Consider the following 27,328-nt stretch of genomic DNA (forward strand, 5'->3'; position numbering starts at 1 on the left):
AGAGGATCTCGGCGCCTTGGGTGCAACGGAGCGCGCGCCATGGGGAAGGCCAAGAAGGTCAAGGCGCGAAGGAAGCTCTCCGGGGCGCCGGCGGGAGCGCGAGGGGGCCCGGCGAAGGCCAGCTCCAATCCGTTCGAGGTGAAAGTCAACAGGCAGAAGTTCCAGATCCTCGGCCGGAAGACGCGCCACGACGTGGGGCTGCCCGGGGTGTCTCGCGCACGGGCCCTCAGGAAGGTAACGGGGAGTGGGGGTGCGCAGGGGCGCCGGACGGCAGGATCTGGGCCCTACGCTGCTCTCCGGCCGGCTGACTTTCTCTGTGAGTCGGTTTTATCGTCTGAGTGGCGGAGGCCGTGACAGGGACACAGCACTAACTTTGTAATTCCAAAGCCTCTGCTGCTCTCTGGGCTGGAATGACTTGGAAACTCTCGCCCTCTTGGAGACCCTCCACTCGTGTCGTTTCGGTGACTCCTCCTACCGCGTCTGGCGGAGTCAGTCACTGCGGGCGGCTCCCCGGACAGCTGCTGGTTAACCCTTCCGCGTTTAGACTTAAGGCCCCGCGGGTTTGGGGGCCGTGGATAGGGGTTGTGTGGGATGCACCGTTTGATATTTGAGCGGCTCTCCCTGAAGCACGTGACCTTGTTCCTTGGAAAGTAACGCTATGGAAACTCATTGCTTCCTAGCTTTTTAAATATAATTAAAAAAAATTTTTTTTCACTGAGGAACATACAGTCGTAGGTTGGTGAAAAAATTAAGGCACAGAAAGGACAAGTAGATTTCCTAAGGTCACACAGCTGGTAAGGGCTGGCCACATTTCAACGTCTGCAGAGCCTTCTTGGTACCCCGAGCGCTCCTGTTGGAGCTTGCTTCTAGGTTCTGGGAGATGAAGGTAAATACGTCTTGCCCCTGCCTTCATGAGCTCCTGATCTCTATTCCATCACAGTGTGCAAGCTGGGTGGTCTTTGAATTAAATCAGATACTATCCTTAACTGCACAAAGTTGACAGCGTGTGTAATAGGCAGGATAGACTGACAGCTGATTTTGATAAGAACCCTTCATTACACACCTCAGGGCAGGGGTGGGAGAATAAGGTAGTGTGGTCCCGGGAATAGACACATTTGTCTTCACCACAGAAGCCTCTCAGTTTCTCATTTCTGAAGTAGAGATAATAGTATACGTCTTACCCCTCGTGGTGGTTTATGAGAATTAAATAAGATAGCACATACAGCACATAGCAAGTATGCTCTAAGTACTAACTGTCATTCTTAACCTTCTCGGCTTGTCGTTCGAGTCCCGCACACTGTGGCTGTTGTCCTTGAGTCTTGTCTTGCTCGGTTTGTCCAGAAAGGCCTGCCCCACCTCCCAGAGCCTCTCAAGGGCCAGCTCAGGTTCACCACCCCAGCTGTGTGGCCCAAACAGGACAGGGTGCTCAGACTTCTGGTACTGAGCGGGTCCACCTCCCTTCTCTGTGCTGAAGGCCTGGGAGAGGGGCAGGAATTGCTGCTCCTTTTTGGATCTCCAATGCTTGGTCCGTGGTAGAAACACAAATATTTGAAGAAATCAAAAGTGGAACCTGAGTGCCTCAGATCACAGGAAAAAGTGTAATAGGAAAGTCCACAACTTCTTCCTAGAGGGAATTATAGTCACGCCCTGCAGGAGGTGTGGTGCTCAGCAGGGACAGCAGGTTCTTCAGTTGACTCGGAGCTCCGTGACACATGCAGGGCACGTGCAGCCAGTGGCACATAGGAGGTCTTGTCATGTCGGCTGTTCCCTTAGAAATAAATGGGCTGGGCCAGGTGCGGTGGCACACGCCTGTAATCCCAGCACTTTAGGAGGTGGGCAGATCACGAGGTCAAGAGATCGAGACCATCCTGGCCAACATGGTGAAACCCTATCTCTACTAAAAATACAGAAATTAGCTGGGCATGGTGACGTACGCCTGTAGTCCCAGCTATGGGAGGCTGAGGCAGGAGGATTGCTTGATCCCGGGAGGCGGAGGTTGCTGTGAGCTGAGATTGCACCACTGTACTCCAGCCTGGTTACAGAGTGAGACTCTGTCTCAAAAAAAAAAGAAAGAAAGAAACGGGCTGTCTTGGTTGGTTTCTCTACTGGTCGGTTGTAGCACTCGGAGGCACTCAGTCTGGCAGGAAGGGGGCAGGCTCTGTTCAGACTGCCAGTTTCAGGGTATCACCTTAGAGCTGTGCCTCAGTCTCCTCATTTCTGAAATAATTTATAAACTAAGTAATATTAATATAGCTGTTGATCAGTAACCATATTAATAATATGGTTACTGATCCCTTACAGTTGGTCAGGCATTGTGCCAAGCAGTTTAGATTTTATCCTCACCCTTAAGAGGGGGAAGTACTGTTATTATCCCCATTTTATGCCGTGAATTCAGTATAATGTCACGACATTTATTACAGTTTGAGAAAGAAGAGAATCAGAATAATGTAGAATAACTAAAATTATGTTTTTATAGCCTAAGGGTTGTTCTTCACTAAGATTTATCCATAGAATCATTTCCAGATAATGAGAACTCACATTTTTAGAGGCAGAGATGGCTGATGCCTGCCCCATCTACCTCCTTCCTGCTAGAAGCAGGTGATTCTCCCTCCCGCTGCAGGGACGGGCCTCAGAAGTCTTCTCAGTGTAGCCTGTAAGCAGCTTCTGTCTGTAGAGTTCATCGAGCAGTACAGGCTAGCCATGTAATGGGCTCCCATCTGACTGCCAGCTAGACCTTGTGATTTAAATAGTGGGATGTTGTTTTAAATTTTTCCTGTGCAGATAAAGAGTGATGAAGGTCCAGAGAACTTAACCTCGTTCAGTACAGGCTAGCCATGTAATGGGCTCCCATCTGACTGCCAGCTAGACCTTGTGATTTAAATAGTGGGATGTTGTTTTAAATTTTTCCTGTGCAGATAAAGAGTGATGAAGGTCCAGAGAACTTAACCTCGTTCAGTACTGTGTATGGTTCACTACCAGCCCCCAGCAGGGTCTCGTTCTGGCTCCTTCCTCCTCCGTCTCATAACATTCAACCAAGGGCTCCTAAATTCAAGTGATGACGGAGCCCTCTGGTCTATCTGGGGACACTTGCTGTCTTTAGACTCCAGTTCAGGAAGTTGTGCCCACGTGTTTTTAACAAACATTGTTTAACACTGACACAGTAGGAGGTTACTGGGGATTAAGAATTCGGGTTGTTTGCAAAGACCTTGGTTCTCGATGCATTCTTGAAGAAGATGACGAAAATCGCCTTGGAAGGGTTTGCTGAACTCATGGACGGCTTCCTACTCTTTAGGCAGCAGAGGGATTTGGGGATGCATTTTAAGTCCACTAGGACTTTCACATTCCAAAGTGAGATCAGAGAAACAGTTTTTCACACCCTTTTCTCCTGTGGGGACGATTAATGCTTCAGTTGGCCTCTTCAGATGGAATGTGCTCTGGATGGAAAGGAGGGCCAGGCTTCCACCCCTGCCATAGTATTTCTGCCCTTGCCCAGCTGCTGCCTAACCCCTGACACTCTCATTTCCTCCTCTTTTGTTTTTCTTTTGAGACAGTCTCGCTCTGTCGCCCAGGCTGGAGTGCAGTGGTGCACTCTTGGCTCACACCTTTGCCTCCCAGGTTCAAGCAATTCTGCTTCAGCCTCCCGAGCCGCTGGGACTGCAAGCACGTGCCACCACACCCAGCTAATGTTTGTATTTTTGGTAGGTTTCACTGTGTTAGCCAAGATGGTCTCAATCTCCTGACCTCGTGATTTGCCTGCCTCGGCCTCCCAAAGTGCTGGGTTGACAGGTGTGAGCCACCGCTCCCGGCCTCCTTTCCTCCTCTTCCAGCTCCTGGTTTTCATCTTAAGTGTGGGTTTCTTAGCCTTTAAGTTCATTTCCAACACTGGGGAAGTGACCTGTGTCTGGAGCAAAATCTGGCCTGTCTCCTTCTGAAACAGAACTTGGAACCAGAGTTCCACATACTCCCTCCTGCCACACGCACACATTCTTTCCAAGTGACTTCACAGATTAGAGGAATCCCTGAAGGAAGCAGGGAAGGCTCAAGTCTGTGGTTAGATCAGCAGTTTCCGGTGTCTGCCAAGGCACCGAGCCGCGGTGGGTCTGTAAAGTGCTGAGTTGGATCATTCCAGGGCCTTCCATTGCATCTGGATTGTGCCTTGGTGCCGGTTCCTTTTGGAATCGCTGTCAACACCAGTGTGATGGCAGTTTCTTAGCGAACAGAAGAATTTTTGCAGGAGGAAGAGTTTGCAGTGTGGCTGCCTCGGGTTGCAGAGGCCACACGTTCCTCAGCCACCTCTCTCCTCTCCCAGCTTTAGGGAATTCAACCTCCAGGACAGCCAACTTTGAGTGATGTTAAACCTGTTCTTCTTTTTGTTGCTGCCGGGAAAGTAGCAAATGATTTGATACTCGCTGTCTGCGTTTAAAATGCTGCTCCTCTTGGTGTTCTAACGGGTGGAGCCTAGACTGTGGCCTGACTCCCTCGTGTATGGCTTTGTGTCTAATGGGAACCCACAACTGCACATTCCGTGGGGGTGCCTTTGATGGGAAATGGTGCCCTCCTCCATGATGGAAGGGGTCTAACCCTGTTTCCACTTTTCCAAATGATTCTGGCGCACACTTCCTTCAACCATAAGGCAGCTGTTATGTCTGAGGGAGCCCTTCAGGCCTTGAGCTTGACCGGTGTGCTTTTTACGCTTCCTCTTGGGGCCGCCAGACTCTAAAGAGGTAAAGGAAGTGATTGGTCCGTTATCATCGCGAGAGTTGTTTCGGTCGTCTCAAAATTCTGTCGCTGGTAGAGCAAGCCTGTCATGGAGGAAAGCAGATTGTGTGTGAACTCTGACGTCACTGAGCATCGCCCTGAACTTCGAAGTGTGCGCTCTTCTCATGTCCCCTTTAGTGGAAATCCTGAGTATTTTGTGAGATTGTGTTATGACCTGTTTTGCAGCGTACACAGACTTTACTTAAGGAGTACAAAGAAAGGGACAAGTCCAATGTATTCAGAGATAAACGCTTCGGCGAATACAACAGCAGCATGACCCCCGAGGAGAAGATGATGAAGAGGTTTGCTCTGGAACAGCAGGTATGCACAGAAACTGGAGGAGGGCTTTTGCTGTGCATTCACAGGGAAGTCAGGCTCGGGGAGAGGTCCGATTCTGCACGTTCCGCCTGCGCCTGGGCTCTCGTAGGTCCGGGGGACAGCCCCTGCACCCTGTGCTTACCCGCCTAGGCCAAAGTGAGGCTGCCGGTTCTGCAGATGTTAGCTGAACAGATACGTGTCTTTCCTGTGCGGCAGCAGCGTGTTCAGGAGCGCTCAGCTGAGCTGCTGCCTTCGGCTCTGTTGGCTGGAGAGCCGGGGCCTGAGCAGCATTGCTGGGGCGGATAGTGGCCCCTGCGTTTATTGAAGAATCCCCCCCACCGTGAGTTCTGTTTATGTCTGAGTCATTGCTTAGTTGACCCAGGATACTCTTCAAGGCTGCTTAGGCTGCACTGTCTTATTCCAAAGATAATGGAAACACACACATATGTATTTTTTCCTGTGAAATGAATGTGGTCATTTTAGGAAACCTTTTTTCTCTTCTGTCAGCGACATCATGAGAAAAAAAGCATCTACAATCTGAATGAAGATGAGGAATTGACTCATTATGGCCAATCATTGGCAGACATCGAGAAGCATAATGACATTGTGGATAGTGACAGCGACGCTGAGGATCGAGGGGTGCTGTCTGGTGAGGCTGGGGTGCCCTGCACGGGCCTGTGGGCATGGAGCCAGGGAGAGTCTGTTCTTTGTTAGACTTCCTCCTCTTCTTGGAGACTCAAGAAAGTTATCACATGAAAGTTTTTTAAGTTTTCAGAACTTTAAGATGGTGTATAGATACCTGCTTTTATGGGTTAAGAAAGCGAGTGATACCCATTATTTCACTTAAACCTCACAGTGGCTGCTTCCACCCATGAGCTCAGAGAAATAAGGTGTTTTGCCTGGCACCAGAGTCAGAGCCATGGGTAGACCCCACCTCGGCGACCCCAGGTGGCTCACTGGCCTGCACTACCTTGCTCCCTGTTATATACATTCCAGCCCAGTGTTTGTCCCAGAGGTGTTGATGCAGCTCTTTTAGCCTCTGTTTACTATGGAATCATGGCAGTTTGAAGAAAATAATATTGAGCCTCATATCTGTAGATAACAACATGAAGCAGATGAATGTTGGCCTTAAATAACATTAACAGAGTTTGCGGTTCAGTTCGGGCCGACTGTCTCGCACCCTCTTTATGAGGCTGCTGCCCTGGTTCGGTTCTCACACCCTCCTTATGAGGCTTCTGCCCTGGTTCAGTTCTCACACCCTCCTTATGAGGCTTCTGCCCTGGTTCAGTTCTCACACCCTCCTTATGAGGCTTCTGCCCTGGTTCAGTTCTCACACCCTCTTTATGAGGCTTCTGCCCTGGTTCGGTTCAGGCCGACTGTCTCGCACCCTCTTTATGAGGCTTCTGCCCTGGTTCGGTTCGGGCCGACTGTCTCGCACCCTCTTTATGAGGCTTCTTCCCTGGTTCGGTTCGGGCCGACTGTCTCGCACCCTCTTTATGAGGCTTCTGCCCTGGTTCGGTTCGGGCCGACTGTCTCGCACCCTCTTTATGAGGCTTCTGTCCTGGTTCGGTTCGGGCCGACTGTCTCGCACCCTCTTTATGAGGCTTCTGCCCTGGTTCGGTTCGGGCCGACTGTCTCGCACCCTCTTTATGAGGCTTCTGTCCTGGTTCAGTTACTTGGCATTTCTTCTAAGTTAAGTAGATTCCATTTCCAGCATCTTCAGAACAAAGCTGTACAAACCTAAACGGACTCGAAGCTTTGTCTCGTTAGTGTGTGAAAGTTAAGGCATTAAGGCCTTGGGCTGCCTTTCGATACTTGGCTAATCCAAGGGGCAAAGGCTTAGGAGTTAAGGAGCAAGCCTGTGGTGCAGAGCCTGCCATCTGTCACACACCGGGAGCAGGCCCCGCGACTGCGCGGGCTTCACAGGTGTATAGCAAACAGCCGGTTATTTTAGCCTCCGTGCGTCCTCTTTGCTTTTCCCACTGTTGGAGACTTCCCGTGTGCTCTTAGCTGTGAATGCATTCCCTGGGGAGACCCTAACTCCCCAAGACTGAAGGCAGCTGCCTTGGTGTGAACTTGGCCAGTGCATTCCCCTCATGGCCAGGAGGTGCTGAAGTTACATTCCCAGGTTACTGGAGCAGAATTAGGGCTCAGTCTCTCGAGTGACAGGTCCTGACTGCCTAGCCTTTGATTTTGATTATGAGCTTGCCAGAACTCGGGTGATTTTTATAAAAGAAAAGCCTCTGACTTGTGAAAATAAATATACCACTGCAGTTTTTTAAATGAGTCATGGGGAACAAATTCTTCTTTGTTCAACTGTCACATGGAATGTTCGCTTAGATTAGGAGAATTTCATCTTAAAAGCTACCCTGTGAGCTCGGTGTTACCCGCTCTGCAGCTGCGGAGCTGAGACTGAGGACAGGCGTTGGTGGTACTTGCTCATGCCCCACAGCCGGGGGGAGCTGGGCTTCAAATGCCCGGCGGCCTGGCTCCTAAATTGTAGCTGCTGTGTGCTCTTTCACGCTGTGAATACAGACGTTTCACCTACTATAAAATACACTGTTTGGACTTCAAAATAAATAGATACATAAAAAAGCTTTCTAATCAAATCCTTTTCTGAATCTTTTATATAATGAATACAAGCTTTTTAGTTGGTATTTTACAAAGCTTTCTTTTCGGAAAATACTGTAATGGTACATATACACCATGGAACACTGTGCAGCCATCACAAAGAATGAGATCATGTCTTTGTGGAAATGTGGATGGAACTGGAGGGCATCCATCCCCCTTAGCAAAGTAACACAGGAACAGAAAAGCACAGACTGTGCTTTCTCATTTATCAGAGGGAGCTAAATGATGAGAACTCTTGAGTACAAAGAAGTAAACGGCAGACATGGGATCTACCTGAGAGGAAGGGAGAGGAGCAGAAATGGTCACTGCTGGCTACTGGCTTTAGTACTGGGTGACGAAATAATCTGTCCAGCAAACCTTGACACAGATTTACCCATGTAACAAACCTTCACATGTTCCCTCAAACCTAAAATAAAATATTTCAAAAAAAACAAAAGGAAAATATTGTGATCAACCTTGGATCACTAGAATAGTGACAGTAGTGTTTTCTGATATGCTGAGTTTACCAGGAAAGAAGTCATTCATTTCTGGAAAGCAGGGATCATTCATTCGTTCACTTATCAATACTGGTATGTGTGCCAGGCACTGTTCTGGGTTCCAGAGAAATGGCAGTGTGGGAACAAAAAGCCGTGCCCTCTTCCGGGTCACATTTTATGGGGAGACCCAAACACGAAACGAAATGTCACCACATATGCTGTCTGATCAAAGGTGGAAGTGCTGTGGGGGAAAAACCAGGAAAGGGTGGCACATGACACTGTGGAGGCTTGTTCAGCCTCACTGGAGTGCGGTAGCTTGACCACGGCCCACTGCGGCCTCGGATTCCTGGGCTCAAGCAGTCCTCCCATCTCAGCCTCCAGAGTAGCTGGGACTACAGGTGTGCACTGCCATGCCTGGCCAAGACTTTGCTCCCACTCGAGAAAAGGAGTCGAGGTGTTGGAGCCAAGGAAGTACATAGTATTGTGATGGGACGAGGCCAGCGGGATTTGCCAACAGATCACATATAGACATGGGAGGCCTGCACCAGCGGCAACTCCGGGTGTGTGGCCTGGGCATCTGGGAAGGTGGAACTGCCGTTCGCTGAGATGAGAAGACTGGGACAGATGGGTTTGGGCGAGTTTGAAACCCTGGTTAGGCACTCACGGGTCGGTGCTGGAGGGGCAGTCGAGTTCAGGGAGCGTGCAGGCCGGAGACAGGATGGATGCTGTCGGCAGAGAGAACAGGAGTAGATAGAGAGATGGCAGGAACTGCGGCCCTCGGAGCTGGAGAGGGGGAGACAGTGAGGCGCTGGCAGCGGGGCTGGGCTAGAAGCCAAGGAGAGAAGCCTGTATAGGGTGAGCGGGTGAGGAATGTGTCGAGCACTGCTGGTAGTGGGAGGAGGACTGCGGACTCGGGACTCACCGTCAGTCAGGGGGACTGCACTTCAGGGGAGGGGCTGGAGAAGGGAGTGGAGGTTGGGAACCCTCCCTGCTGGCCAGAGAGCTGCTGGCATGCTGGAGCCCCGGGCTGGAGAGGCTATGTGAATCATTTCCCATCTGAGCCTCTGTTTTCGTTTGAGAAATTGGGTTTTTAAAGTTTCTTTTATTCCACATTTGATGCTTCCTACAATGTTGAATTTCTCCTCCGCCCTAGTGAGTAGGGCGGGCTGAAGATGGGTGGCCTGCTGGGTGATCCCTGCTCCTGCCCTTAGCTCAGGACTCTAGAGCCTCACCCTGGGTACTCCTCAGGCGCCGTTTCTCGGAGTGGCTCACCCTGGGTACTCCTCAGGCGCCGTCTCTCGGAGTGGCTCACCCTGGGTACTCCTCAGGCGCCGTTTCTCGGAGTGGCTCACCCTGGGTACTCCTCAGGCGCCGTCTCTCGGAGTGGCTCACCCTGGGTACTCCTCAGGCGCCGTTTCTCGGAGTGGCTCACCCTGGGTACTCCTCAGGCGCCGTTTCTCGGAGTGGCTCACCCTGGGTACTCCTCAGGTGCCATTGTGCCTGTGGTCTGAGGCCAGCAGCATTGTGAGCTTTTTTTTCTCAAATGTGGAAATCTCCAGACTGCTCTGGGGAAGCGCCGGCAGAGCGCTACAGGAAACGCTTCCCACGCCAGGGCTGGGCTTCACTGTGGGGTTTGTGTGTCTCGCCCCCAGCTGAGCTGACTGCTGCTCACTTTGGAGGAGGCGGTGAGCTGCTTCGCAGGAAGACTTCGCAGGAAGGCGAGGAGCAGGAGAAACCGAAGTCCCGGAAAGAGCTGATTGAAGAGCTCATTGCCAAGTCAAAACAAGAGAAGGTGGGTGGGTCAGTGCACATCCTGGACCATCGTCTCCACGGAAAGGCAGGCTCGCCACAGTTGTGTGAACTTCATTCCCTGCACATTTTTAGGCTGAGTTTAATAACAGCATTTATCGTGAATAGATTTTTTTTTGAGACAGTGTCTTGCTCTGTCACCAGGCTGGAGTGCAGTGGCGCAATCTCAGTTCACTGCAATCTCCGGCTCCCGGGTTCAAGCGATTTTCCTGCCTCAGCCTCCTGGGTAGCTGGGACTACAGGTGCACATCACCACACGCAGCTAAGTTTTATATTTTTAGTAGAGATGGGGTTTCACCATGTTGGCCAGGATGGTCTCAATCTCTTGACCTTGTGATCTGCCCACCTTGGCCTCCCACAGTGCTGGGACTACAGGCGTGAGCCACCGTGCCCGGCTGTGAATAGAAATTTTTAAAATCACATCAGGCATATGCCTCTGACAAGTTTTGGTTCCTTTGTCTTTCTGTGGTGCGTGTTTTGTTTTGTTTTGTTTTGGGGCGTGGTCTCTGTTGCCCAGGCTGGAGTGCAGTGGCACAATCAAAGCTCACTGCGGCCTCAAACTGCTGGGCTCAGGGATCAAGTGATCCTCCCACCTCAGCTCGCCCAGCAGCTAGTGTGCACCACCATGCACGGCGAAGTATGTTTTTAGTTTCTGTGGAGATGGGGTCTTGCTGTGTCCACCAGGCTGGTCTCAGACTCCTGGGCCTCAGCAGTTCTCCCACCTGGGCCTTCGGAAGCGCAGGCTGAGCCCTCGCAGCCGGCACAGGTGGGTTTTGTGTTGTGGCTGGTTTTAGTATCTGGCATGTTCCCCAAAACTCACTGTTTCATTCACTTGCAGTGCCCTGCTCAGAGCATCTGCATTGATGGTTCATGACAGGAGAGCGTCAGATGAGATTTTGTAGCTTTGCATTTAAGATACGAATCTCTCCCGGCTGCGTTTTTCTGTTGAAGCACCTGGTGCTGACGGAGTGGTCATTGTGTGTCCTCAGCATTGACGTAGGCCTCTGGGTTGAAGTCCAGTAGTAATGCTGTGTGCTGTGTGTCTGCTATTTTTTCCCCAGAGGGAGAGACAAGCTCAACGGGAAGATGCCCTCGAGCTCACAGAGAAGCTAGACCAAGACTGGAAAGAAATTCAGACTCTCCTGTCTCACAAAACTCCGAAGTCGGGCAACAGAGATGAAAAGGAGAAAGCCAAGGTGGGAGCGGAGCGGTGGAAACAAACACCTTTCTCGGCTGTGCTCAGCCAACTCGCTGCAGGGAAAGGCTGGGCTGGAGCTGCTCCCGGCTGTTTGCTGCGGGGCGGGTTTCTGCTGAACAGGAAACCAGATGACTGATACGTGGAATCTTGGGGTGGACGTAGACTCAGCTATGTCAGTGTCTGTTCCAGGTGCATCAAACTCCAGATGGTGTTTCTGGATGAAGAAGTACTTGAGGGTGAACACGTCAGTCTGAGCTTCCCTGTGACACGTGCATTTAATGTCCATTGACTTTTCCCTCTAAACAGCTTTCATGTCCTGCTGCATTCTTTGTAGTCTAAACTTGCAAAACGCTGCATTTGTGTAAGTAAGTGTGTGCTCAGAGAAATCTAGATTTCCCAGGTTAGTGGCATGTGGACATCTTTGTGAGCCAGCCTTGCTGTTACTGCTCCTTCACTTAATTTCCCGAGCTTCGGGCGTCATGCCTACATAAGTAGTGTGTTTCTGTTGTTGTTTGAGACCGGGTCTTACTCTGTCACCCAGGCTGGAGTGCGGTGGCACCATCTCAGCTCCTGTTTTCAAGTGATTCTCCTGCCTCAGCCTCCCGAGAAGCTGGGCTTACAGGCATGCAGCACCACGCTTGGCTCGTTTTTGTAATTTTAGTAAACTGAGGGCTTCACCATGTTGGCCAGGCTGGTCTCAAACTCCTGACCTCAGGTGATCCGCCCACCTCGGTCTCCCAAAGTGCTAGGATTACAGCTGTGAGCCACTGTGCCTGGCCTGTTTTTGTTAAAGCAGATGTATTCTGAGAAGAATTTTTCTAGGGGTAAAGTTATTTGTGACTGAAGTATCCACTGATTTCTCAATCCTCAAGGCTGAGTAGAAGAGTGTTCTCTCTAGGAGGAGAGACGTAGGTGTGCCCCAGCCGCTCCAGCCACATCGTCCAGCCATTACTAGATGTGCCAGGAAGCTAGATCTTTTCTTTTTGTAAAATAAGAAATACATGTATTTTGAAAATGAAAAAATTTCTTCTTTCTACTTTAGCCCGACGCGTATGACGTGATGGTTCGCGAGCTTGGCTTTGAAATGAAGGCGCAGCCCTCCAGCAGGCTGAAGACGGCGGCAGAACTGGCGAAGGAGGAGCAAGAGCGCCTCAGGACGCTGGAGGTGGGCGGTGCTGCCGGCCATCCACAGCCCCCAGCTTCACTTTGCAGGACGGGATGAGGAGAATAGTCTGATCAGTGCAATCTTTTAGTCTATTTAAAGTCTGTATTTATTCATAAAAACCTTTTTTATCTGATTATAAAAGCAGAAACATCAAATAAAATGCAAATAATTCCCAAGTATACCAAATTAAAAATTGACATTTATTTTTTTTTGAAATGGAGTTTTCAAACTCCAGGCTGGAGTGCAGTGACGTGATCTCGGCCCACTACAGCCTCTCCCTCCTGGGTTCAAGCCAGGCCCCTGCCTCAGCCTCCTGAATACCGGGGATTATAGCCCCCCGCCACGCCCAGCTAATTTTTGTATTTTTAGCAGTGAAGAGGTTTGGCTATGTTGGCTAGGCTGGTCTTGAACTCCTGACCTCAAATGATCTGCCTACCTTGGCCTCCCAAAGTGCTGAGATCACAGGCATGAACCTCTGTGCCCAGTTAAAAATGGACATTCCTTAATAATTATTCTGTCCCAAAACATGTACTAACAATGAAATGAGTATATTATCTTGTAAGCTTCTTTTTTTAATGCAATTTTTAAAATTCATTACATTAAAACAAAAACAAAGACACATTCTTCCACAGCTAGCTGAGTTTTTCAATTTGCTTTTTTTTTCCACCATCGTGCCCAGCTATTTTTTTATTTTTAGTAGAGACAGTTTTGCCATGTTGGCCAGGCTGGTCTTGAACTCCTGGTCTTGGGTGATTCACTTACCTCAGCCTCCCAAAGTGCTGGGGTGACCGCGTCCAGCCCCAGCTAATTTAAAAAAATTATTTGCATAGATGAGCATCTTCCTATGTCGCCTAGGCTGTTCTCAAACTCCTGAGCTCAGCGGATGCTCCCACCACAGCCTCTCCCGTGTCCTGTGTGTTGTCACATAGTGGAGGCCCTGGAGCTGCTTGCTCTTCGTGTCCTGGCTTCTCTTCTCTTGGTGCAGGGAGCGACGACTCCTAGTCAGGGCTGGCCGGCAGAATTGGGCTATGAAGACCTCAGAATAAGAGGCTTGCCTTGGGACTGGAGAGCACTGGCCACAACGTTGGCACAGTCTATTTGTTAAATGAGGAATGTACTGCTCAGCAAGCGCTGGCATGCCTGACTGAAGGCTGCAGGCAGAAAGCAGGGATGCACCAGCTGCAGAGCTGGGACTGCACGCCTCCTCACCAAGTAGCGGAGGAGTGCTCTCTACGACTTGTCATTCCTTCCTGCTCAGGCTGAAAGACTCCGAAGAATGCTTGGACAGGACGAGGACGAAGATACTAAGAAGCCAAAACATACGTCAGCGGATGATCTCAACGATGGCTTCGTACTAGACAGAGACGACAGGCGTTTGCTTTCTTACAAAGTACGATGTTTGGCTTTGTTTCCTTTCTCTTGTTTTAAATGTAAAACAGTTTTTGGTATTCATTCTAGGGATTTATTACAGTTGGGAATTTTAAATCTTTTTAACCAGTTTCTCTAAAGTTCTTATCTGGGTGTTGATGGCATACAGAAATCAAAACGTTAGAAGACTTGAGCCGCGGTGTGTGCACTCGCTGGCTCCCGCTCTCCGTCTCTCTCGAAGGAATAGAGATAAAACCGAGTACTTGGTTGTTAACATCGACTGCTTCTGTGTGTAACTGCGTGATTCTGTCTGCATGACCTCAGCAGACTGTCGAGGAAGCTGACTCAAGGCTGGAGTTGTAAATATTCCTTGAGTGGCGTCATTGAGTTTCTGTGACTGGTGTTTTTAATTCACGAACTTTATAAATCGATACCCTTTTCTCGTTGTAAGAGTGTATCAGTCAGGGTCCAGGGAAGAACAGTAGGCAGGATGGGTTTCAAGCAGAAGAGATCCACAGAGGACAGTGGATGCCAATAAAACCACTAGGTTACCTGGAGGAGCAGAAGGGCAGCCCCCCCTCAAACCAGTGGTGGGTGCCGAAGCCACGGCCACTGCAGTGTCCGCTTCCTGACCCTGTGCTGCTCCCTGGCAAGACCTGAACCTGGCCCAGCGTCTCTGGGAGCTTCCGTGGCTCAAATAGCCTAGAACGGGGATAGTGGGCAGGAGGCCTGGTGCCAGGGGGCAAATGCAGCACACAGGTTTGTGGGTAACCACGGAGGAAGCAGTGATGCGCACGTTGTCTCGATGTGGTTGAGACGGTTCAGCGGTTGCTTCTGCCTCTCCTGATGCCCTGTGGTTTCCATGCTCTTTCTAGGATGGAAAAATGAACATGGAGGAAAATGTCCTCAACCAACAAGAGGAAGAGCAAAGCAGGGAAGCCGGTGACACTGAGAGCAACCAGGAAGAAGGTGACAGTTCAGGCAGGGAGGACACAGAGGAGAGTGACAGCCCAGACAGCCACTCGGACCTGGAGTCCAACGCAGAGAGCGAGGAGGAAAACCAGGAGCCAGCAAAAGAGCAGCGGCAGACTCCTGGGAAAGGGTTGCTGGGCCGCAGGGAAAGAGCTGGAAAAGCTGCCAGAGACGAGCTGCCCTGCACCTTTGCAGGTGGGTGAGCACGGGTCTCCTCGGTTCTGGGGTGACTGACCGCCTGGCCATAGCTGTGTGTGTCTCCCTCCCAGGGGTTGCATTTGTGGGGTGGGGACCAAGGATGCACTTGGGAGTTTGTGGCCCCACCCCGTGTCTGCTGATCCAGGTCTTGGAGTGAGGGGTTGTCTTGATCTGTGGCTCAGTGGGCTGGCTCCAGGTGAGCTAGACACACCTCTCTGTAGCAGTACCTTCCCTCTGTTAGTGTAGGGCCAGCGTTTTTTGGGGACCGGAGGGTGGGCCTGTGAGGTGGGCGAGCATCTGTGAGAAGGCTTCCGTGCTCCCACTGGGCCTGCTGTTTGGCCACGTAACATTTTGGGTGGAATATACAGTGTTGTTTTGTCTGGTATGTGGAGAAAGATTGTCCAGGCCAGGTGCGTGGCTCACGCCTATAATCCCAGTGCTTTGGGAGGCCAAGGTGGGCGGATCACTTGAGCCCTGGAGTTTGAGACCTGCCTGGGCAACATGATGAAATCTCATCTCTACCAAAAACATAAAAAATAAGCCTGGTGCGGTGGCTCGTGCCTGTGTTCCCAGCTACTCAGGGGGCTGAGGTGGGAGGATCGCTTGAACCTGGGAGGCAGAGGTTGCAGGGAGCTGAGGTTACACCACTGCGCTCCAGCCTGGGTGACAGTGCAAGGCCCTGTCTCAAAAAAAAAGAAAAATTGTTGGGTTCTAGTAAGTGATGCTTAGTTGTCCTGTGCCTGCAGGACGCTTGCAGAGAAGCTGGTGGTGAGGCTGGCCTCCCTGATGTACCCTCTGGTGGCAGGAGTCTCAGGAGCTGACCCTGCTTGGCTCACAGTGGCTCCTTCCAGGTCATTCTGAAGTGGTCTGGGCACTAAACCCAGCACCCTGCCCCCGAGATGCTCTGGAACCGTGTTTCAGTAAATTCCTATCAAGGAGCAGGGGGAGGTCATTTCCTGGTTAGACTGTTCCCAGGTGCATGACCACCCCTGACAGCCCAGGGCAGAAACATCTGAGACCCCTCCAGATGTACCAGAGCAAAAGCCGGTGGGTTTGTGGGTGTGAAGTAGGACAGTTACATGAAATTACCTCTGTTAGCAGACACGAAGGAATCTTCATTTCAAATGTTAAATGTGGGCCGGGCGCAGTGGCTCATGCCTGTAATCCCAGCACTTTGGGAGGCCAAGGCAGGCAGATTGAGGTCAGGGGCTCGAGACCAGCCTGGCCAATGTGATGAAGCCCCGTCTCTACTAAAAATACAAAAATTAGCTGGGCGTGGTGGTGGGCGCCTGTAGTCCCAGCTACTCGGGAGGCTGGGGCAGGAGAATTGCTTGAACCTGGGAGGTGGAAGTTTCAGTGAACTGAGATTGCACCACTGCACTCCAGCCTGGTCAAGAGAGCAAGACTCCATCTCAAACAATATATATAAATAAATGAATGTTAACTGTGCAGTGTGTTCTGTGTTCTAATAGCTCCTGAGTCCTATGAGGAACTGAGAGCTTTATTATTAGGAAGATCGGTGGAAGAGCAGCTTTTGGTGGTGGAGAGAATTCAGAAGTGCACCCACCCGAGTCTTGCAGAAGGAAACAAAGCCAAACTGGAAGTATGTGGACTGAGTGTGTGGAGCGCCGAGTGTCGGCATGGCCCCGTCTGCAACTGTGGGAACTGTGAGGTGTGCAGCGGCCGGGGGCCGGCCTGTCACCTGGTTACCTATGATGATGGCTGGGAGCACTTGGCATGGCCTGGGCAGAGGCCTCCCTTGGCTTTGGTCCCTCTCTAGGCCTCATGCCAGGCCCTGCCAGAGGCGGGCACAGGGACCTTACGTTCTTCTCACAGGGGAGGAAACTAGAGTCACACAGCCAGACTCTGTTTGTCAATTAATAGGTGGCTGTCATTGTGCCTTTTTCTTTTTCTTCTTTTTTTTTTTTTTTTTGAGATGGAGTTTCGCTCTCGTTACCCAGGTTGTAGTACAGTAGCGTGATCGCAGCTCACTGTAACCTCTGCCTCCTGGGTTCAAGCAATTCTCCTGCCTCAGCCTCCCAAGTAGCTGGGACTACAGGCGCCCACCGCAACACCCGGCTAATTTTTTGTAGTTTTAGTAGAGATGGGGTTTCACCATGTTGGCCAGGCTGGTCATGAACTCCTGACCTCAAGTGATCCACCCACCTTGGCCTCCCAAAGTACTGGGATCACAGGCGTGAAGCCACTGCACCCAGCCGTGTGCCTTCTTCTCTTCCTAGTGCTGTTGTCTGCTGTTCTGTGAAGCATGCACCTGGCCCTTAGCCTTTTCCCCGCTCTACTCCTAGAGCTCAGCAGGTTCCAGCAGTGTCTCGGCTTGCATGTTAGAAGGCTGCTCGTGTCTGTAGCCCTGGGCTCCCTTCACCACCTGGTTGTCACCAGAGTGTAGGTGATCTGAAAGCTGTGTGCCCGTGGCCTTGTTCTTGCTGCTGAGCACTGAGCTTTCTCTCCCAATTCATGTTCCCGCAGAAACTGTTCGGCTTTCTTTTGGAATACGTTGGTGATTTGGCTACAAATGACCCACCAGATCTCAGAGTAATTGATAAGTTGGTTGTGTAAGTAAAATGGTGTGTTACCTGGGATGTGGGGCTGAGCAGAACAAGTTTTCTCCCGTTCAGTCATGAAAATACATTCCAGGGTTACCAAGGAAGGTGCAATGGTGGCGTCAGCACACCGGGGGACGGGTGGTCACCAGGGCTTGTGAGCCCCGCGGCGCGAGCCCGCTCCTCACCGGCTGCTCTGGCAGCTGTAGAGCTGTGACTGATGTTTAACCCCAAACAAGCTGACTTTGAAACAAGTGAACCCCGTCAGGTTTGTGGCTGGAATGGGGTGGCTGATTGTAAGTTTCGAGCTCTGGGTGGTCGAGAGGGATTTGGACAGTGTGGTAGACACCCCGCCCCTCACCCCTCCGTGGAACCCAGTGGGACTGGCTCTGTGTGCTATGGAGGGTGTCCCTCTCGCCTACCTGGGGACCGCCAGGGCGAGCTCCTGCCCTCGCTGCACTATAAGCCTGTGACCCACTTGGTGACTCCTGGCCCCAGGGGCTGGTGGCTGGAGGAATGGCAGAGGGCAGAGTTCTCAGTCAAGAGGCACGTTGTTGGCGTTGGATCCGTGAGAGCGTGCGCCAGCTTCCTGCCGTCTGCCACGCGGAGCGCTGCACGGCATCTGCGCACATGGAGACACTGTCCAAGAAGTAGCTGCTGTGACGAACGGATGAGTTCATGCGGAAAGTGCCCTGGAGCTGCCAGCTGCCGCTGCCACACAGGACCGTGCCCGCAGTAGTGTCGTTACCACAGATGGAGCTGTTTCTCCTCCACCTCCCGTCCATCGTGTAATGGCTGGGTTTTCAGGAAATGGCAAAAATGAGTGGAGACTATTAAGAATGCTGTTAGAAAAAGTGGGTTCGTCCGGTTCTCCCTTGCTCAGCCAACAGGCGCCTTCATGGGAAAATGGCTTCCAGGGTTTTCTGTGATGTGCCGTCTGAGGTCCTCTCCGCTGACTTCCACTTCTGCTTAGCAGGCAGTTCCATCATCTCTGCCAGATGTTTCCTGCGTCTGCAAGTGAGGCTGTGCGGTTCGTTCTCCGAGACGCCATGCATGAGATGGAAGAAATGATTGAGGCCAAAGGCCGGACGCCACTGCCAGGGCTGGGTGTGGTAAGCACGGTTTGGTCTAGGCACTGCCACGGCCACAGGAGTTCTGCGTGGCGTCACAGGGCGGATGGCGGGCATGGTGCTCTAGGCTGTGCCCTGTGCTTCCAGGGTGATCTGGAGCGACAGCTGCAATGCAGCGAGCCTGGGAGGGAGGGCGGCCCCTCCACCGGCTGTCGACTGACGTGTGGGTCGTACAAGGAGATTCTGGTTTGATTCCACGCGGGTGGTGCGGAGTTTGGTCCGGTACAAAAACGTCAGAAGCCAAAGAGAACCACGCTGTTTTCTTAAGGGCCCAAGCCTGTGGGCTGGTTTTAACTGACCTCGGTTCCTATGTTTATTCAAAGGTCGAGAGACATTTGAACCCTGAGATTTTTAACAATTTTAGAAAAGCCTCATGCGGTGTTTTCAGCTTTAGCAACTAAAGAAATGCTTGCTCAGAAATGCTCTTTATTCACTGCCTGGTGTTTGTGTTGAAATGGATTCACAATGGTTAGCAGAAGCTTAAACATGCAGGACTTAGGTTAGTGATTTTCATCAACTCCCCAAAACGTGATCCGAGCTTGCGCCTGTCACCATCATGGGTGGCTTTGGCGAACTTCGTGGGCCTCAGCGCGTGTCCTCACTGTACAGTTAGCTGGTGGACCCATGGTGGTGGACACCAGTTCTGTGACGTGGAGGCCAGAGCTGTGTACCCTCTCTTCCCCAGAGGCTGATTTTGGCTCCGGAGCGCCCGCGGGAAGGGCATCTGGATAGACTTCATTTCCCTCTAACCTGTGTGGCAACTTTCCTTCCAGCTCATTCATTTGAAAATCACTGGACTGCTGTTTCCAACATCTGACTTTCGGCACCCGGTGGTGACCCCTGCCCTCGTGTGCCTGAGTCAGCTGCTCACCAAGGTGCGTCCCCTCCACGCGCAGCAGGGCCTGGCCTGTGGCACCACGGGCAGCCAGAGCCACAGCTCCTCGGGGCCTCGTTGCACTTGAGCGTGGCTGTTGAGGGCCGCAGAGACTGAGCACTGGGGGCATAAGAGCACCCACCTAAAAGCCCCAGCTCAAGCAGCCCCAGATGTGGGTGGGAGTGGGTGGGTCCGGTTTGGCACCTCAAGGTTACAGAGCCTGTGACCCCAGAAACAACCTTTCAGGTTAGTGGTGAAGTTATCAGGTGTGATGATAAGGGCTTTTGTTCCCAGTTCAAGCTGTTCCTTTACTCGGCATGTGACCGCAGTAATCGTGCGCTCTCTGTATGGGTGGAAGGAACTTCACAGTGGGCAGAGCTCTGGCGGGGCGTGGCGGCACACGCCTGTAATCCCAGCACTTTGGGAGGCTGAGGCAGGCAGATCACCTGAGGTCAAGAGTTCAAGAGCAGCCTGACCAGCATGGTGAAACCCTGTCTCTACTAAAATACAAAAATTAGCTGGGCGTGGTGGCGGGTACCTGTAATCCCAGCTACTGGGTAGCTGAGACAGGAGAATCATTTGAACCCAGGAGGCAGAGGCGGAGGTTACAGTGAGCCAAGATCGCACCATTGCACTCTAGCCTGGGCAGCAAGAGTGAACTCTGTCTCGGTGGGACAAAAAAAATCAGTAAAATCTTTAAAATCTTGTTTCCGGGACTGTGACACCCGCCCCATGTGTTCCTTTCCAGTGCCCCATCCTGTCCCTCCAGGACGCCGTGAAGGGCCTGTTCGCGTGCTGCCTGTTCCTGGAGTATGTGGCTTTATCCCAGAGGTTTATACCCGAGCTCATTAATTTCCTTCTCGGGATTCTCTACATGGCAACTCCAAACAGAGCCAGCCAAGGTGAGGAGATCTGAGGGAGCTTCCTGCAAGTATTTTATACTTTAGAGTTTTGAAGTAGTTTGTGCTCGCTGTAGAACGTTTAGAATACGGAAAAGTAGAGACACACACAAACCTGCTGCCCACCCCCCTGACAGCACCCGTTCCCTCTGCGTGAGCGTGTGCCTGTGCCCACGTGGGAAAAAGCGCCACTGTTGACCTTTGCTGTCCAGCGTGGTCGCCAGTGGCCAGAGTCTGAACCAAGATGTGCCCCACGTGTGTCATGTGACCAGATGGGGAAGACTTAGTGCCAGATGTAGGGCTGTTGGCGCCACAGGGTCACGGGTGTCCCTTATGCTCTGCTGAGGTGCAGGATCCGAGAACTAAAGAGACAGGACACTGGAGAAGAGCAGCTGGACTTGGGGGGCCACGCCACCTGTGAGTGGAGACAGGCGAGGCCCCGAACGCGCAGAAGCGTCTGAGCTTACTGGGTACAAGGCAGAGTGGAGCAGGTTTGTGAGTGAGGTCGTCTACAGGCTTAGTGATAGAGCATACATAATCACGTGAGTAACAGGCGAGGGGGCCACCCCATTATGTCACCTGGGCAGAAAGGTAGGCCGTGCGCAGTAGGGGGCCGTGCCATGCTCAGAAAAGGGGTCTACCTCCATTAGATCACCGAGGCAAGGAGGTGAGCTGTGTGCAACAGGTGTCGTGCACAGCACTTCTTATCTGGGGGCTGGAGACTTCAAAGGGTTTCTAATAGAAGGATACTGTAAGCCAGTGCAGGGGGAGCTGACAGACCTGTGCTCTTAAGATATTTATGCGAGGATGATTTGAGCCAGCACAGAAGCGAGAAAAGACTGACAGGGTGTACAGCCGCCGTGACTGGTCACACCAGGGGGGTTCTTCTCCCTCAGTTATTTCCAGGATCTCAGGCCTGAGGCCTACTTTCCACAGGAACTGGATGCAAGGTGCTACAGCTCCTTTCTCAGGAGGAGAGGCTGTTGCTCCAAGCCTGCCATACAGCATAGGCCCTTTCAGGCAGGGCCGCCGCCGCCGGGGTCTTTGGTTCTCATCCTGGTCTGGCTGTTTTCCCATGTACTGCTTCTGTTCTGTGACTGCTCTAGGCATTCCTCCTACTACAAACTACTATATGGTTATATGGAAGGATTATATAAATCAGCACTAAATGTGTCAGTACAGCTCCGACTGCAACACCTATATGATTATATAGAAAGATTATATAGAACTAAGTATGCTGGATATTAGTACTAAGTATGATTAGATAAGCTAGATATATGTAAGCAGTAAGTTATGCCTCAGGTGCTAATTCTATAAACTAATATATGATTATATACAAAGGATTACATAAAGGAAACAGCTGAGTAACAACACTATAACTAAGATATTCTTCAGGCACTAATTGTGCCTGGGGTCTGGACAGTTCTTCCTCAGTGCCCATATGCGGGGTTACCAGAAATACATAAAATATCTGAATTTCTTTATTATGTGTTAAATCATAATATGTTGGCACTTTGGGGTAGATCTATTGTTAAAATCACTCTTAGCTTTTTACTTTCTCTCACATGATGACAAGGCAGTGTGAAAGCGCTCGTGCGGCTCACAGGGGCAGCACTGCTGTGTCGCTCCCATAACACCCCGAATTCAGGAGGGGGGGCGGCAAGAGCAGTGTTGGGACAAGGAGGCTGCCCTCCCAGGCCCTCTCCCCAGCCCCACTCCTGGGCGCTTCCTCAGCCCTCGCCGCTCCCCTCCCGGGGCCTCTGCTCCTCCCTCCCCCATCAGCCCTTGCTGCTGCCCTCCTGGGGACAGGGAGCCACACAGCCTCTGTCCTGAGTGCTTCCGTGTTGTGGATGCCTCTGCCAGCCTGAGCAGAGGTTGGGCCTCAAGGCTAAGACCCCCGCCCTGTTTCCAGCTCGCTGTGTGCTGCTGAGCACCTGTATGTCCAGGACTGACCTGAGAAGCAGGTGCTGTGGCATCAGTCATACGGCCAGCAGAGTCCCTTCCAGCAGGGGTTCAGGGCCCTCATGCTTCTGTCTGTCAGGCTTGGTGCTGGGCGCCGGAGAGCTATGGCCGCCCTGAGTGCCCCCTGCCTTGGAGAAGCCACCTGCATATGGCTGCAATCCCGTGTGTGAAGGGCTGCGATGGAACAGGCTGGGCACGGGTGGAGTCGTGGAGGGGGTGGGCGTCTCGGCTTTGAGGGAGTGTGGACAGGGCCTGACCCACTGCCCTGCCCTCGCTCGGCCTGGCCCCTCCGCCCCACTGTGCCTGGTCTCCACCCCTCCCCCTGCAGCCACGCCGTTCTCAGTGGGTTGACGTCCCGTAGGGCTTTGCTGACGGCTGCTCCCTCAGGCCTCTCCTGCTCCTCACCCTCACCCCAGCTGACCCTCCCATCTCCTTCCCGCCCCTCCACTGTCCTTTCTCCTGTCGTCTGGTTCATTTGCCTGTCTGTGTGCTGTGCACTGCCTGTCTCCCTCACGGAGCAGGGACTTCAGTCTTCTCGGCTGTGGCCTGTGTGCCTGCCTCATCAGCCCCGTGTTGTGTCTAGTAGGCCCCAGGAAGTCTGCCTCAAGCAGGCCCAGGCGAGGTCAGGCACTCAGCTGTGACTGCAGCCCCAGCCAAACCTTTCCACCTCCCGAGGTGTCCTTGCCCACACCAAAACCCTCAGTGTCTGGCGCAGCCTGGAAACATACAAATCAGCGAGTGTCAGTTACAGTGAACTTCCACAGGCTTGGTGTTGCAGGGCCTGCTGGGAGCCCAGTAACGTTCAGGCCCTCTCTGTCCTGTGCACTTGGAATTCAGGTTCCACTCTGGTGCACCCTTTCAGAGCGCTTGGGAAGAACTCGGAATTGCTCGTGGTATCTGACAAAGAGGACGCGGCCACGTGGCAGCACAGCAGCCTCTCCCTCCGCTGGGCGAGTGGACTGAGGGCCCCAACTTCGACAGAGGCCAATCACATCCGGTATGTGGGGGGACCCCACCTCGGGGAGGCAGCAGAAGCCATGGATGATTTCACATGTGCTGTTCTTGGCTAAGCTGGCTGGTTTTACGGAGGGCGGAATCCTTTCTGAGGCATGTGGCTCGGTATCCCCTTTGTTTTTTTCATTTTCAAAATATATTTGCTTGATTTCACAAATCATAATTTGGAACCAAAAATAGAGCCACCCCTTCCCAGCTGGCACTGCGTTACCCAGTTTCCCCCTGTGCTAAGGGCTGACGCTGAGCCTGCCTTGCCCACGACGGTGTGGCCCAACCCTGACCGGCTGTGGTGACCACATTTGATTTTTCAGCCTAGTGGGAATGGGAGAGTTCCCTTTTGCCACGATACTGGTTTTGTCAGTGACAAATAGAACACATTGGACCTCTTCTCACCTCGCGCCCTCACAGACTGTCCTGCCTGGCCGTGGGCCTGTCCCTGCTGAAGCGCTGTGTGCTGATGTACGGAGCCCTGCCGTCCTTCCACGCCGTCACCGCGCCTCTTCGTGCCCTCCTTGTGGACCACCTGGCGGAATGCAGCCACCCTCGGGAGCTCCAGGTGAGGTGTCCTGGCCACGAGGGTGCTCTGCCTGGGCCCATGCTGGCAGGCATTCTTAGGCATTTGAGGCTGCAGCTCTGGAGTCGACACATCTTTGCAGTCACATCAAATCAGTAGGGCGGGCGGTGATGGTGAGCAGTGCTGGGCTGGATTAAAGCAGACGCTGCATCTGGGCCGTAGCTGGGAACTGTCGCCTTGTGTGCCACCTCCAAGAGGCCGCACGGAGGCTGCGCCAGCACCCAGGGGTCAGCCCTGCCAGGCCTCAACAGCTGGCTCTGCGCCGTGCTCTGAAGTCCCGATGGGTTTTCCGAGGATGGTCTCACTGTCCTGCCCAGGTGACAGGAGTCCCCAAGGGACAGTCTCAGCTGGACCTAGGAACGAGTTTTTTTTTTTAAATAGAGACGGGGTCACCATGTTGGTCAGGACGGTCTCGATCTCTTGACCTTGTGGTCCACCTGCCTCGGCCTCCCAAAGTGCTGGGATTACAGGTGTGAGCCACCGCGCCTGGCCGAGAACAAGTCTTTCATCCCAGGCACATCCTGTACCCTGCAGATTGCTCAGTCTGCCTGAAGGCCACTCCAGATTCACTTACAGCCACTGTCTCCCTGCCTTTCACCCTGGCCCTGACAGGCTGTGCCTAGCATCCAGTTCCTGCTTGACACGGCTGTGCCTTGTGCCTCTCATCCTGCGCCAACCCTGCCCCCCGCCGGCCCACACTGGCCCAAGATGCTGCTGTGGATGACGGCATCAGCGCCCTGTCCGCAGCTACCCCCACGGGGGTGCTCGGCCCTGGCAGCCTTGCCTTGTGCCCTCCCCTCATGCGCTCCGGCCTCCTCGTAGGCCTTGCTCCATCTCAGCAGCTGTTCTCTCCAACTGGAACTCCCCACAGCCATGCCACTCGTGCCCACGCCCTTGGGAAGCCAGGCCTTTTCTGGCCCGCACTGCGCCATGCTCCCTGTGTCTTCTCCGTGGTGCTAACCCCTCAGCACGTTACGCCGTCCTTGCTCCACTAGGATTAGCGTTCCATGAGGACGGCAACTTGGCCCACTTCCAGCCTGTTCTCTGGAGCTGGAGCAGACAAGCCCGCTGTCACAGAGTCCCGGCCAGGTCCCTGGAGCACAGAGCAGACAAACCCGCTGTCACAGAGTCCCGGCCAGGTCCCTGGAGCTAGAGCAGACAAGCCCACTGTCACAGAGTCCCGGCCAGGTCCCTGGAGCTGGAGCAGACAAGCCCGCTGTCACAGAGTCCCGGCCGGGTCCCTGGAGCTGGAGCAGACAAGCCCACTGTCACAGAGTCCCGGCCGGGTCCCTGGAGCTGGAGCAGACAAGCCCGCTGTCACAGAGTCCCGGCCGGGTCCCTGGAGCTGGAGCAGACAAGCCCGCTGTCACAGAGTCCCGGCCGGGTCCCTGGAGCTGGAGCAGACAAGCCCGCTGTCACAGAGTCCCGGCCGGGTCCCTGGAGCTGGAGCAGACAAGCCCACTGTCACAGAGTCCCGGCCGGGTCCCTGGAGCTAGAGCAGACAAGCCCGCTGTCACAGAGTCCCGGCCGGGTCCCTGGAGCTGGAGCAGACAAGCCCACTGTCACAGAGTCCCGGCCGGGTCCCTGGAGCTGGAGCAGACAAACCCACTGTCACACAGTACTGAGAACCCCTCCTTTCAGAGTGCTCAGGAGCCGGCACGCGGGCCCCTCCCTCATCAGAAAGACTGGCTTTCTTGTTCCAGCTGTGCCAGGCCTCGAGCAGCCACAGCCTTGGCTTCACTGCAGCAGGGCACAGCAAGGGCACCCTCCTGCTGCGGGAGGTCACAGTACTGTCCCCACGCTGCCTTGACGCCGCAGAACCTGCGTGTGGCGCTGGGCACGCGGCGGGCGAGTCATGGCAGCGTCAGGGTTTGCGTGTTTTTCAGGAGCTGTGTCAGAGCACACTGACGGAAATGGACAGCCAGAAGCAGCTCTACCGGCCGCTGACCTGTGAGAAGAGCAGGCCTGTCCCGCTGAAGCTGTTCACCCCCCGGCTGGTCAAAGTGTGGGTGTTGGCAGCGTCTCCCTGGGTAGCTGGGACTGGGCTGTGGGAGCTGAGCGGGGGCATCTGCCGGTTCTGTGGTTGGGCAGATGACTCAGGAGGAGCCACACTCCCGAGGAGGCTCTGGCCAAGAGGTGGGGACAGACTCTAGCGTCCTTAACGGTGGCTTTCCGATTGCAGCCTCGAGTTTGGAAGAAAACAAGGCAGCAGTAAGGAGGAACAGGAGAGGAAGAGGCTGATCCACAAACACAAGCGTGAATTTAAAGGGGCCGTTCGAGAAATCCGCAAGGACAATCAGTTCCTGGCTAGGATGCAGCTCTCCGAGATCATGGAAAGGTGAGGGACGTGTGTGTGCTGACACGACTGTGGGTGGCTCAGCTTTGGTGCTGTGTGGCCCTGGGTAGACACTGGGCCCTGGCATCGCACAGCGTGGCTCTGGCAGGGGCTGGAGCCGGGCACGTTGGCTGCCCCCGTGGACTGAACGTGGCTGCTGTGGGCTAATGTGGTTCTGATGTGGAAGAGAGAGGGCAAGACATCCTCCAAGAACTAATCGAAAAATGGGCATTTGCCTTTTGTTTCTTTCAGGGACGCGGAAAGAAAGCGGAGAGTAAAGCAGCTTTTTAACAGCCTGGCTACACAGGAAGGCGAATGGAAGGCTCTGAAGAGGAAAAAGTTCAAAAAATAAACTCCATTATAAACTAGGCGAGGAATTGCACTGTACATTACTTCACAGCTGCAGTCCCAACACTCTGGGAGGCCAGGGCACAAGGATCACTTCAGCCAAGGAGTTCCAGACCAGTCTGGGAAACGGAGACATGTCTACAAAAAAAGTTTAAAATTAGCCAGGTGTGGTGGCACGCACCTGTTAGTCCCAGCTGCTCGGGAGGCTGAAGCAGGAGGACTGCTCGAGCTGAGTCCAAGCCGTGATCGAGCCACTGCACTCCAGCCTTGGCAACAGTGCAAGACCCTGTCGCTTAAAAAAATAATTTTTTTTTTTTTTTGAGATGGAGTTTTGCTCTTGTTGCCCAGGCTGGAGTGCAGTGGGCAATTTCAGCCCGCCACAACCTCTGCCTCCCAGGTTCAAGTGATTCTTCTGCCTCAGCTTTCCAATTAGCTGGGATTACAGACATGCAGCATCATGCCTGAGTAATTTTATATTTTTAGAGAGACGGGTTTCTCCACGTCGGTCAGGCTGGTCTTGAACTCTCAACCTCAGGTGATCCGCCCGCCTCAGCCTCCCAAAAAATAAAAAATTATTTTTTTGGCGTGAGCCACAGCATCCAGCCAAAAAAATAATTTTTTTAAGTAATAAAGAATGCCGTAATGTTGGTGTGATTTTTTTTTTTTTTTTCCCCACCTGCGGTTTGTTCCTGTTAAATATTGGACAGAGCGGTCTGCGTGGTGTCAGCTGTGACTGGC

General features: G+C 52.9%; 1 protein-coding gene across 2 annotated transcripts; it reads left to right on the forward strand.

The window, feature by feature from the left end:
- Positions 1-27,237, forward strand: NOP14 (NOP14 nucleolar protein). Of its 2 annotated transcripts, none has more exons than XM_008993688.5 (18): positions 1-234; positions 4,945-5,079; positions 5,584-5,725; positions 9,836-9,975; positions 11,054-11,188; positions 12,233-12,355; positions 13,614-13,745; positions 14,599-14,890; positions 16,366-16,496; positions 17,381-17,466; positions 18,428-18,566; positions 19,358-19,459; positions 20,207-20,360; positions 23,157-23,316; positions 23,742-23,889; positions 25,794-25,912; positions 26,090-26,245; positions 26,495-27,237. In XM_008993688.5, the coding sequence occupies exons 1-18, from the start codon at positions 40-42 to the stop codon at positions 26,592-26,594; spliced, it is 2,589 nt and encodes an 862-aa protein (XP_008991936.1). In that variant the 5' UTR covers positions 1-39; the 3' UTR covers positions 26,595-27,237. The 2 variants fall into 2 exon arrangements, with proteins under 2 accessions (XP_008991936.1, XP_008991937.1); XM_008993689.5 differs by having other exon boundaries at positions 18,431-18,566.
- Positions 27,238-27,328: the final 91 nt, after the last annotated feature.

This window comes from Callithrix jacchus, chromosome 3, assembly GCF_049354715.1.
Source record: "Callithrix jacchus isolate 240 chromosome 3, calJac240_pri, whole genome shotgun sequence".
NCBI lineage: Eukaryota > Metazoa > Chordata > Mammalia > Primates > Cebidae > Callithrix > Callithrix jacchus.